Source organism: Cydia splendana, chromosome 6 (assembly GCF_910591565.1).
Source record: "Cydia splendana chromosome 6, ilCydSple1.2, whole genome shotgun sequence".
NCBI classification, from domain to species: Eukaryota; Metazoa; Arthropoda; class Insecta; order Lepidoptera; family Tortricidae; genus Cydia; species Cydia splendana.
In genome coordinates, this window is record NC_085965.1 from 14,033,027 (window position 1) to 14,046,613 (window position 13,587).

At 35.5% G+C, this 13,587-nt stretch overlaps 1 protein-coding gene across 1 annotated transcript in view; it reads right to left on the bottom strand.

Annotated features, from left to right (window-relative positions):
• LOC134791463 (UNC93-like protein MFSD11) overlaps positions 1–13,587 on the bottom strand; it is a 33,798-nt gene that overhangs the window by 14,398 nt on the left and 5,813 nt on the right. Inside the window, exon 2 of the mRNA XM_063762495.1 lies at positions 7,853–8,022. Coding sequence (XP_063618565.1) covers positions 7,853–8,022 — 170 coding nt within the window. The remainder of the gene's footprint in view (positions 1–7,852; positions 8,023–13,587) is intronic.

Here is a 13,587-nt window from a genome sequence, read left to right on the forward strand (position 1 = left end):
AATAGACCCTGCAATTTACTCTGAAAATCAACACTAGTTCTGCAGTCATTGCCAGATCTAAGTATTATAAGCTTAGCTGAAAGGTTGTAGTCCAGGGTTTACAGCATACTGTTGTAACAGGTCTCGTAGAGCATGTAATTGGAAACGTCATCTTCAATGCAATCAATTCCAGGTGTAGTACCCTACAAAATAATCGTGTCTTGGTTATAGGGCAGATGCGCCGCTAATCGAATTACAGCATTAGTTGTGAAGACAACTACAATTCATATATTTATATATTCATGATAATATGCTTATATCATTAAATACAGTATATATGAGATGTCAGTAGACATATATCAACGTTACGTCAGGCGTAGCTCACTCCGCGATTTCGTCGCGTCGCTACAAGTACATGCGGCCCACACCAATTTTGGTGTCTAGCACTAGTAGTTGCCGCGCACCGCTATAGAATGGACGCCTGCTCGCGCTTGCACCACCTTGTGGTCAACATCTGTCGTAATAGTACATACTATTATTTATACTATGATTACGTCAAGGTAGTGACATAAATATAATATGCCGCAGAAAGGCCTAGATCATCAAATAATTGTTTATTTGTGGGCATCATGATGCCTAATTAACCCTAGGGTTCCCTCAAGATAATCAAATGATACACAACTTAATTGCACGAAAGCCAATAAACAACATACAACGTCCTTGTATTGCTAAATTTCTAATCAAAAGTACCTACAAATTAATAATAATAATAATTCAGCCTATATACGTCCCACTACTGGGCACAGGCCTCTTCTCACTCGCGAGAGGGCTTGGGCTATAGCCCCCACGCTGGCCTAATGCGGATTGGGGCTTCAAAGTACAAATTAAGTAATCAAATTAATATTTGGTAATGAACGCGTCTACACGTGTTAAGGTCTGACAGGAATTGTGCCACAGCATCGCCCGCGCGCGCCGGTGCTGGCAGCACTTGAGATTAGATGACATCATGACATCATGAGACACCCGTGGTTTATGCCACTGCAATGGTATAATGCCAAGAACTTACTGGTTCGGACCATATATAAATAATAATAATGTTTTAATTTGTCTGGGTGTTAAGAAAGTTCCGCAATTGGTTTGAAAAGGTTGCACTACAATTTAAAGTGGATAGGTCCACCTCCCCTACTCTTACTCAAAGAGTCTTTCATCGTCAGTCAAGAGGTTTTTACACTCTTATTAGAAGATCGTATGTATACGAAAGCATTAAAAACTCACAAATCGTGCTAAGTCTAACAATAAAGCACAATCCATTACCAGCGCGCGAACCATATAATCTTCAGTTTGGGAATCAGCTTGCCACCAGAAAGAGTGAACATTAAACAACCTACAATTACAAGCCTTTATTATAATTAGCCTAAAAATTATAGATGAAGGCATTGGAATTATTCAAAGATTAAAAAATCTTCTAAAATATCCTACCTGGTAGACGGATCTTCAGTCTACGCACAACATCATGGTGAGATGCCATCCACAACAACTAGAGTTGTCAGCATCACTTTAAATTCATAATCATCGCCTCCATACGGTTGTCACCTGCGTGTCAGTGATTCTGTTCATTCGTTTATTCGCTTGCATGACTGACAAGCACATCATTTAAAGATTGGTTGACCCGGCACCAGCCTAATTGGCAAGTTTTCAGTTATCTGTGGGGAGTAGTAAATTTAGCAGCATAAATGACACTTAAGATAAGTAGGAGCCTACCATTTCATATAAGAATTAATATCTTTTCATGGCTTACTATTAATATGGTAGTTTTTAAAGCAACCCTCACCTAAAACTAATCAGTAAGGAAGAATGTATTATCGCCTCAGTTGAAACTACTGCTAGGTTGTTGAGAGTTGTTACTAGTAACGCATACATTAAATCATGAAGTGTTGTATTTTCTTCTTCACTTTCTGACGCTACTTTCAGGCAGAGGAGTACTTGATTCGAAATAAATCTCAATTACTTCCACAAATAAGAAATAAGAACATCATGTTTATAATTTCTAACACATTTACGGAATATGTTGTCCTTATGTAAGGATAGCCCATTAACAAATAAACCTGGTATACCTAGTAGTCAATAACTATGCATTAATATCTAAATAATGTTAATATCGTATTCTAGTGGGTACATATACAAACATTTGGTTATTTGTCCACATTAAAAGTCATATTACATTACATCTGGTCTATGATGCAACTTACCAATTTACATTAAATTGTTGGAAAATACAATAAATCAGAGAGGACCCAAGCTTTTCCAATTAGTTACAAAATTTTAAACAGTGGATGGGCCGGCAGTGCTATATTTGTGTTAAGCAGTAGATAAGTAGTAGTAATATCATTACATCATACAACAAAACCTTTTTATCACCTAGTGGCTATTGTAAGGAAAGCATCAGGTAGTTTGGACGGGTTAAATGTAAAACTCACTCGATGAGGTTCACGTTACACGCATCAGAGCTACTACTTCAGATAGTGGTTACACTTAAATTTGTACGACCTACAAGTACCTACTTATGTCTTTAATTATGATATTAGGGACAGTCTTTCAACTAATAGTCACACAGTTTTGTTTTATATAAAAAGTTTTATAGTCACAATGGATAACTTATGTTGCCAGTCCGTGCTAACAATTGTCTCATCTATCGGTAATTACAAATAAGGAAAATCTAGTAAGGTTTGACGTAAACAATCCTTTAGTATATCAATACGGAATAAATTTCAAGCCCATATTCTTATCATGTGATTTTTGCATAAATTTAAATATTATCAGTCACAGTACGCCCGGGCCAGCGCCGGCAGAGGTTTAAACACGTCTCATAATGTGGTTCAAGCGAAGGCATGGACACCTAAATAGAACCGTTTTTCCCCCGAAGGGTAAAAAACGGATATTTAGGTTCCTGCCGAAGCTTGAACCACACCTAAGGGCCTTGCCGGCTTATGTGGTACTGAAGAGAAAGCAGCCGAGCGCTGGCAACCGGGCGACATTAGTACTTGGGTAGCGCGATAGATGGCGCTACTAGTTGATGAATTCGCTTGATTAGGGCTGAGTTACAAGGGTGTTATCTCATAATGTGGTTCAAGCTTCGGCAGGAACCTAAATATCCGTTTTTTACCCTTCGGGGGAAAAACGGTTCTATAAAATGGTTTGATGTGTATATTTCCACTAATTATATACCTACACAATGAGCCACTTAATTTGAGTTTTATGAGTTTTGCTATTATGCTATGAACTTGCACGCACTAAACATAAACATTTGATTTATGTGTCATGTCAATGTCAATGATGTGTACATATGTTTTTCCTTTTTTTTATTGCGTAATTTAGTATTAATTATGTTGGTTGTAATGTGGTAATATAAAGCGGGTAAATATTCACCCAGACCTGTAGGTATCGTCTATATATCGTCAGGGACTTCAGGTGACAACCAAAACTTACTAATGACAGTAAAATAACATAATCGACCTTGTTTTGGTACTACCTTACCTACCCTACGGCTAAATATAGCTCTGAACTTATGGTAATATTTAGGTAGTGATTATTGGTTGTCACCCCAGTCACCTGACGATATAATTATTAGATTAGGCTAGGCAGCAGCGCTCGGATACAAACGCATGATTTTAGATTCGGATTTGCCTTCCAACTCTGTAAACACTGAACAATATCCTCAAAGTGCATTTAATTCAATACCTTTATTATATGTATTGCTACAATATTGAATCGTTTACACTTATCGAAACGTAGTTAATTACGCGTGTTTAGTGAGCCACATCATATTAGTGGACCGAAACAGTAATTACGAGTAGGTAACAACGTTTATTATTAAAAGATCAGCTTAAAGATTATATTTTCCCAAGAATTAAATTTAGCTTTATGTTCAAAACAACTTGTATTATGGGACCAACCCCGAAGTCGCAAAAAAAGAGAATCGTAGAAAACATCGACCAATATCTTTATTACGTAGGTACATAAATGTATTGCAAAGTAAATAAGATTATTAACTATCGCTTTATGTGCAAAACGATTAGTGTAAATGTAAATAGGTACATACTTAGCACCTTGAAAGAAGTCAATAAACGGTAAGGTAATATCTACGTATGTCCATTACCTATCTACTAATGTCTATCTATTATTCAGAAAAAGAGAATATAACCACTACGTTTTAGGACAAGCTCTAGGTATATAATTTTGATTTTATACCCATTTTGTAAAATGTATATCTCACGTTGTAAACTTCACTTCATTCTGATCCTGCAAAATGTTTTTAATTAGGTACCTTCGTTCAACAAAATTCGTAGAAAAATGCATCCACGTCGCCATGTATAGCCATATATACCTAGGTTATATGTAGAAGGGTATAAAATCGTTAAATACCTAGACTCTACAAAATACAGTATTTATTTTACGACCTACGTTAATACATTTGCTAGTTACATGCGAAAGAGATTCGAGCCGTAATGCAGAGAAAACCCGACTAAAACGTCTCACCACTTACCTAGCCGTAAGTGGGCAGTTTCACTCGCTATTGTGCATCGGACTCTGTGCTAAGACATTACTATAAAATGTGCTGTATATGCCTAACGATAAAACTTTTTTAATTAATCTGGTAGGTATACGAGTACTGTGTACGTGGGTACACAGTAAGAAAATTTTATACGAGCATCGCCTTCTTATTTTTTTTGCTGCGTTTAACGAGTAGTAGGTGTGTCGATATCAAAGATATGTGTAGGTACCGTAAAACGGGGTAAACAGATGGCTGAGATACGCGTCATACTCGTGAACGGGTGCTGTTTGTAGAGACTGGTCTGTTTAAGCTAACACAAGCTATTATACTTAGTAACTTTATTTTTATTAATTAATTACAGTGAGACGCCTCATTCTGCTCTCGTATGTTTCTTTTCTCTTAATGAATGTATTAATTATACAGGATATTGACTCTTGGAGACCCTATACATCTCTAAGGATAACTTGATAAACTATATAATCTTATGGTTCTGACACCTAGAGACATTTACACCTCTAAATATTATAGATTTTTTTTTAGTGTTTTGTATCTGTATTTTTTATGTAATTCGACATTAAGAGACCATATACATCTCTTAGTAATTGTAATACGTTAGATTGAATTGTTAGTTTTATTTTATAAAATTGTTGATGTTATTATTTTTGCTTGTATGTAAATTCAATAATGACGTATAAAAGTGCCCTTGTGGCCTATTTGCTGAATAAATGTTGATGTTTGATGTTTGATGTTTGAAATCGCGGGGTGAATAGAGAAATTTTGAACTTTTTCTTTCAAGTTGTTATATTTAAAAACGTACATCTCTAAAATTAGATTTTTTGGAATGCGTATAAAGTAGACTATTTATTCTCAACACTGATACCAAAAGAACTTAATCAAACTGCCTAAAAGTTAGATTTTTTTTACTCTAAAGTAAGGTCTCGCCGAGGTAAGAAATGAAGCCTGTCTGAACTTTGTTCTAGCGGTAAATGTTTTGACATTAACTAAGTAAAAGTTAGCTAACCTGGTAATATAGTATATGTAGTACCTAAATAATAAATAATATCACTAATTTTCTCTATAATAAAGCATTTTTTTGCAAAAAAAAAATAACAAGCAAATTTACGTGATAAAGGGGTCAGTGGACACGCATATGGGGTGAACACTTACGCCATATGGGGTGATTAGATACAACAAAGGGGTGTAAAGACACGCCTTGGGGGTTAAAAGACACGAAAAAATAATTTTGTGTTAAATAGCTGTTTAACAGATATATATACCATTTGCCAATAGAGTATCCACATAACAATGACCAAATTCGATGCCTATGACAGCTAAAACTTAATATTTCTATTCACCCCTTTCTTGTGTCTATCGACCCCGTTTTAAGGATATGGAGAAAACAGGTAGTTTTCTTTGATTTTCTCTGAATTGAGTAGGTAAAAATTTATTTCACAAATTCAAAATTGAAGATCTAACCAAGACTCAAAAAATGATATCAAAATTATTACTTTTATCATTTGGATTATTGGCGAAAATCGTCCTTGAAGTTGAAAATCGTGTCTTTTCACCCCGTTTTACGGTACATTATTCCTTTTAAAGTGCAATAAATTGGCTGCAGCCGCCAGTGTTTCTATTAGTTTAATATAGTAGTATCGCCAGCGCCATGTACTAGCAAGTTCGCAGATATTCCTCTAGTTTTACTGAGTAACGTATAACAATCTAGACAAGGAACCCGAGTGCCTAGGATTATAAGTAAAGCAGTAGACAATAAGCTTAACTTGAATATATGTACAGTGTTACACGTATTTACTAAACTCTGTAGGTAGTTAGGTATCTATTAATCACATAGAGTCATGGAGTAATAAAACGACAGTTCGATTGCCCAATCTAATACCATACTGATGTTATTGTGTGATTGTGGGATGTCAGGTTGTAGGTAAACAATATACATAGAACAAGGTATATAGGTATAAATATATAAATTGGGCAATGGAACTGTATTACAATAATATAAAAAAAAAACTTAGAAACAGCTATTACAACTTGCTATTAGAATCATTAACCTTCTGATTCCCGGGATTTGTAGTCTCAATAAACAAATATGGTGTAGTTTGGATGTTTTTTTTACTATAACTAAGTGTAATAAAGAAGATATTTTCCTTCAACTTTGCTTAAATGAGCATTTTTATTAAACGAGGTATCTGTTTAGCATGCAAACACGAGCGTGAAAATAACGGCCTGTCTTTAAATCGGCCACATCCCATCGCTACGGCAATAAAAACTTCAGAAAGTGTCATTCAGTATCTGTCTCGCTAATATTATATTTATCAGAAAATCAGTAAATACACCTACACCTCTGTAGGTTGTCTGTACGTGAAATCAAATTTATAGTCATGTAAGAAGTAGGTATGTGTTACAGCATTTTTTCTGACAATCTTGTAACTGTTTTCCCCACGGGACAGAACATGAGCAAAATACAAGTTGATTCACCCACTTTAAGCTACTCATAAATTTATTATTTTAGTAATACCTAAATAAGGGCAAAATGCGTCCAATACGAGTATTGCGATTATGTTAGTATGTTAGCATAGGAATTGATTAAGGTTATCCAGTTCATCATTTAAGCTATAAGTAGGTCACACCTATTTACATAATGCATTGTAAGAATTATGATATGACTATGTTGTATAAACTATAGAAACTAAAAAATAGATATCATAGTCATACACTAAAGAAAAAAACCCTAAAAATGACCAAGTCCACCGGTGTGACTACTTAAAAACACGAATCAATAAAATATTTAATTTCTATGTAGTACTTACCTATGCTTTATTATGTTTAGTTGCATTCTGCCGCGTTTATTTTCGAAATACGTTTATTTTATTTTGGTAGAGAATGCCTTATAGCATTAAGTTCGCCATTTGTACAATGTGTTTTTCCTATGTGAAATAAAGATTAAATAAATAAATAAAGACTTTGTTGTCTTTGCTGTTTCTATTGTTCGAGATAGTCAGCTGTATAATCAAAAACACGCAGAAAGTGCCCTGACCTTTTCACGAGGTAAACGGGCTTTCTGGCCAAGTCGTCTTATCCTGTTTGACATTGATTATGCGATGGTGTTGCTGTGCTGTAGTGTTACAAAGTGGCATAGCGTGAACTAATCTAGCCATGGGCGAAGTCGCATCTGCGAGGCCCTTTTCTTTCACTGTGCCCGAAGGAGCCTCGCGCGAGGCACCCCTTGGAGTTCGAGGCCGTGGGCGACGGCTCACTTCGCCCACGCCTAGCTACGCCACTGGTGCTACAGGTCTGAAACATACTCACAGGTACGTGATCGCGCCGATGATCATGGCGCCGCGCGGGCCCGTCAGCGTGATGGCGGACGGCGCCAGCCAGTTGCACACGGCCAGCGTGGCGTATATGATGGCCAGAGACGTGTAGCCGTCGCCGGTGAACGAGGGGTCATCTTGGGATATGCTGTCGAGTATCGTTTTCTGAGGACAAAAACAGAATAATTTCATATCAATGTTTGTTTGGCCTCATCGTTGACTGGTCTAGCCTTAGCCTAGGCCTAACTAGCAAATTTTGCTGAGTATGCCTATGTAAGTTAAGAAAGATATTTTGATCACAATGAATGAGCTATGAGCTGGAAAGCTGTTTGTAAATTTACCATGAATTGGCTAATGCCTTGCTTATATATATATATATATATATATATATATATATATATATATAGGTGGTACATCTTCTTAAGAGTATCAGATTGAGACACTAGCAGTAATGAAGAAGACAACTTATTATGAAATGAAACCTTCAGACTACATCATCACAATTTCGACACAGGGTGTTGAGAAGATATGTCGTAATAGAAACTCACGCATTTTGTTCGTAACCGAGATCAGAAACCGAGAGATTTACAAGCGATTTACTTAAAGGGTTTTTAAATTTAAAGGTGTTTAACCAGTTATACCTAATATAGTTAACTTGTGTAACATGTGAGCCTGTACCATCAACTCACCTTGGAAGAGTTAAATTATAATTTTGTCTACAGTTATCCAAATGCACAAAACAAGCTCCCAGCCTTGCATTCTTAATTTATTATTTTGAGTGGGTGGTTACAAGTTACAACCACACAAAACAATAAAATTCACAAGTTTCACCCAATAAAGTATAACGCCTACTCAATAAATGCAACTTCGTAAAATTCCTGTATCATCAAAAAAAGAAAATATTGCAACAGAACTGCCGAAATCAATGTCAGTTTTTGTCGCCGTAGGTATCATAAACATAAACATGTATAATAAAATAATAATAAGTAGTGTTAACTTGGTGTTAGCCTTTCATGTAATTCACTTATATCAGTTGCGAAACTTCAAAATCCGCTCCATAATTTATCTGTGATAGCCTGATAGGCAGCTTCATTTGGAAAGGATATGATGGTCGTTCTTGTCTACGTGACAGCGTGATAAAACAGTATCCGTCACTTTCAATCGCGCTCTGTTAAAAAGTGACGGATATTTTGTCACGTGGATAAAATTATCCATATAGTAGGCCTGCGGAATATGAACACAACACATTATGGTTCGAAAAGCAATCATTAAACAGCCTTGATTGCGGGAAGCGTTCTGCCAAAAATAAGTCTACATATAATCGTATTCATGAGTTCAAGTTGGTTCAAGGCTGGGGATTCCAAACATGTATGATAATTAAGTTGCATGTATCCAATAACGTAATAACCAGTAATAACGTATTAATCTATGCACATTTTAGATATTTCATCTATATATCTCGCCATTTAAGTAGCACTCAAAAATAAGGTTTCTGAAAGGACCACTCAATAATTTATATTTAAGACACTGATTGCGATATTGCGAAGCAATAGAGTATTCTACTAAAGCTTGTGAGTGTTATGAACCAAATTGAACCAATACAATCACTTCATTTGTTTTCCTCGCTTAGCACGCAGTGACTCTATTGGTTCTTAAAAAAACATCCCTCGCTACGCTACGCATGCTCGCTGGAAACGCAGCCTTAGGCAGAGGTTGATCTAAGCGGATATTAAATATTATATTTTTTAGGCTACAAATATAATGACCACCAAAAAATACTTTGGTACCCTAAATAAAAAAATCATGCTTACCAAAAAAAAATACTGAACACCAAAAAAATAAGGCCTAAAAATACAAAAGTACCACCACTTTAATTACGACTGCACTTCAAATTGTATTCAAATACGAAATATATTGAATGATCACCAAAAATCATTAATGATCACCAAATCTTGAAGACCAAATTAATGCGATATTTTCACCTAAATAAATCACTATGATTACCAAAAAATTTATACATATTACCAAATAAAGTAAACTGATGCCAAAATTACTAGCCCCTCCCGCTCAACCCCCCGTAGCCCGCACCGCATACCTACCTAACCTAATCTACTTTTCTAGTAGCATTTCGTTATGCTACTAGAAAAGTAAGTTAAACTGCGACCCTTACAGAAACGAAATGGTACTAGAAAAGTAGGTTAGGTTAAGTTTCAACTGCTACCCATACAAATACGAAACGCTACTAGAAAAGTGGGTTAGGTTAGGTTTGAACTGCGACCCTCACAGAAAAGAAATGCTACTAGAAAAGTGGGTTAGGTTAGGTTTGAACTGCGACCCATACAGAAACGAAATGCTACTAGAAAAGTGGGTTAGGTTAGGTTTGAACTGCGACCCTTGCAGAAAAGAAATGCTACTAGAAAAGTGGGTTAGGTTAGGTTTGAACTGCGACCCTTACAGAAACAAAATGCTACTAGAAAAGTGGGTTAGGTTAGGTTAGAACTGCGACTGTTACAGAAATAAAATGCTACTAGAAAAAGGTGACGAAGTGGATTAATTAATTTAATAGGATAACGATATATTAAATGATTGCACATTTTTAATTAAAATGTGGTTACAATTTTGTGATCATTTACTATTTTTGCGTTTACAATGATTATTTTGGAGCCATTTGCTTTAATAGGATAGCAAGATTTAAAAATTTGGTTATCATTTTACATTAAAATGGAGTTCTAATTTTGGTGGTCATTTACTATTTTTGGGTTTACAATGATTATTTTGGTGTCATTTTCTTTAATAGGATAGCAAGATGTAAAAATTTGGTTATCATTTCACATTAAAATGGGGATTGAAATTTGGTAATCATTGATTATTTTTGGGTTAATAATGATTATTTTGGTGTCATTTCCTTTAAAAGGATAGTAAAATGTAATAAAATTGGTAATCATTTCACATTAAAATGGTGTTATAATTTTGATTTTAGGGTGGTAAAATAGATTTTTTTGGTATTAAATTTTACTAAATCTGGTGATCAGTTAAATAGCAGCCTATTTTTTATAGGTTTATTAATATATTTGTATAGCTCGGTCGCGCTCTTTTGAAATGGTTTCCACGGAAGAAAAGCGTTAAGGTATCCAAAAGGTAACGTAAGTATTTTGACACAAAGCCGAGCAATCTTTAGTTATAATATAAAGTGTTTTTTATGACATGTATTAAGTACTTATGTTTAAACGTCCCGAATTTTTTTATTCTAAAATCTATTTTAAAACAATACCCTAATACCAACGCAATGTCATCGAATCTCTAGATGTCACATATTTATCTGGAACATGACATGTTATCGCCACAACCCTTGAAAACGAATCCTCTTGACATACATTTGACTACAAACACATCCTTGAAATTATCGACTTCATAGATAAAGCCTAATTTAGGTATATTTATTGTATTGATGAAATCATAAAATAAACTTTTAGTATATTAAACAATTACTCATAACTGGGCAATTAAATTAGTAATAGCTATTAACTGGGTATATAGTCAGCAGTAGACGTAGCAATGTGAGAGCGAGGATCAAAATGATCTACACACGCTCTTACTCCCTTAACAGTAGAGTACCTAGTTCTCAGATAATGTGGACAATTGGACATCTCGCGCCTTAAGGTGGTATTCCATCTATCGAATTTCTTTGTCCAATGTGTAACATTGCGTCTCACTCTCTCAATGAGAAAGGTGGAATACCACCCTTAACAACTTCTGCTTTTGACTGTGTATTTCAATAGTAGTTCACAAGATCCGAGTAAAAAAAACAACGGGTTGCACTCCGGGAGTGCCGGCAGAAGTGAAAACTCAACGACATTGTAACTCAAAATGTTAATAACAGTGCTGCAGACATTTTGCACTATATGTGCAAAATGTCTGCAGCACTATGTATAATTGAGGTTAACGCCATCTAGCGTTGTATCGTCGCATTACTTGAAACCCCTAAGCACATCACTGTGACTACTACTGTTACTACCGTTATATTAATACCAGTTTGAGGGAAACTCACTAGATGGCATTTAAATTATTTAAATCAAAAAACAATGACATTGTCCGTCACACATAACATACGTCACGCAAGCGTCCTGCGCCACCTACATGAAACAGCAGGCTCAGGCATACATTTTCGCCGTGCGGTAGAAAGAGAGGAGAGACGCCTTACGCGTTACGCCTTACGCTGTCTCGAGTTTATCATTTTTCCCCACCTCAAAAAGTGCACAGCACCGCTAAAGAAGTTTTCACTTCAAAAATACGTCTCATAAATTCTGTTTTAATTTAGCCTGATTTAGCTCACGGAAAACCCAGAAAATCAAGAGAATCATACCTACCGTTTATAGATAGAGAAACTAGTAAACACACACGTATGTACACACATACGATAATTTAATTCATTGACAATTTCATCAATCTTGCCCTTGTGTTGTCAATAATACTTAAGTACATTATATAGTTCAACAACGGATTGTATTACACTTTCAATTATTTAGGTACCTACTATTACTACTATAGATGGAGAACGATATTGTGGTGCAAAATTAAAGGTCATGTCGAATGCAACATGAAACATTTAGGGCTGGTTGCCCCAACCGCAATTGACGGACTGATCAACGTCAATGAGCAGTGAACTATGAAACTTCCCATACAATACAATTTAGCGAACGTTTTAACGATGACAGATGGTTAGATGCAATCTCCCCTTAATTATCTTGGCGCTCTGGCTAATCGGAAAACTGTTAAAATACGCACCAACTCTCTCTTTCGCGGTTCACTTCTATCGCATCTGTGGTGCGCTATTTCCGCACTAAACGTAGAACGTGTATTACTTATACTCTAAATACAAGATACAAGTTTCATAAACCACTAGGTGTAATAATATCCCAGTGCTGGCCGCTGCCGTAACCAAAGTGCTTGCGCAACTACCCTATGCATTAACAAGTTTTCTACTACTGCTTTAAACGACTTACAATAACAATAAAATGTCACTACAATGTGACGTAAGATATTAATACTTTTTTTTAACAGTCGTAAGTACCTTTGAAATATGTAAGTACCGAATTCCAAAATCTCATAATATCGAATTAAACAACGGGTATTATGTATATACGGAACAGACGGAAAGGAGAAAAAACTATGTAGAGTTCATAAAGTTACCACTGTGTGTTAAATCTTGTTTGGTAAGTACTATAAGTAGGTACTTCAATTAGCAATAAAATTGATATAAGAAAATAAACTTCTTTTATGTTTGATATGAGCTACTACGTTTATGAATTACTAGTAGATACTAACTGCCGTATTCGAACTTCAAGATATTCACAAGAGACGACACGTACTAGATCCATTCTAGATACGTTATAGTTTAGATATCAACTAGTTCTCTTTTGCAGCGCAATTCGGGCAACCAATGTCACTTCTATGTTAGATAGAGTAAGATATCTATTAGATGTGAATTGGATCTCTAAGTCATATCCTGTAAAAAACGTTCAACAGTATCTCCAGAATCGCGCAAATGACAAATTTGACAGGTTAGATCTTAAACATATCGTTATCGTATCTTGGTGATGTCTAAAAGATGTCTAATAGATGTCTATTTCTAAATCCGAATTGGGCCCAAAGAATCATTTATTTTTAATCGAATCCCTCCCCTTATTCTATTGGTAAAGACAATGCAATGCAACATTACTGCTTCGTCGA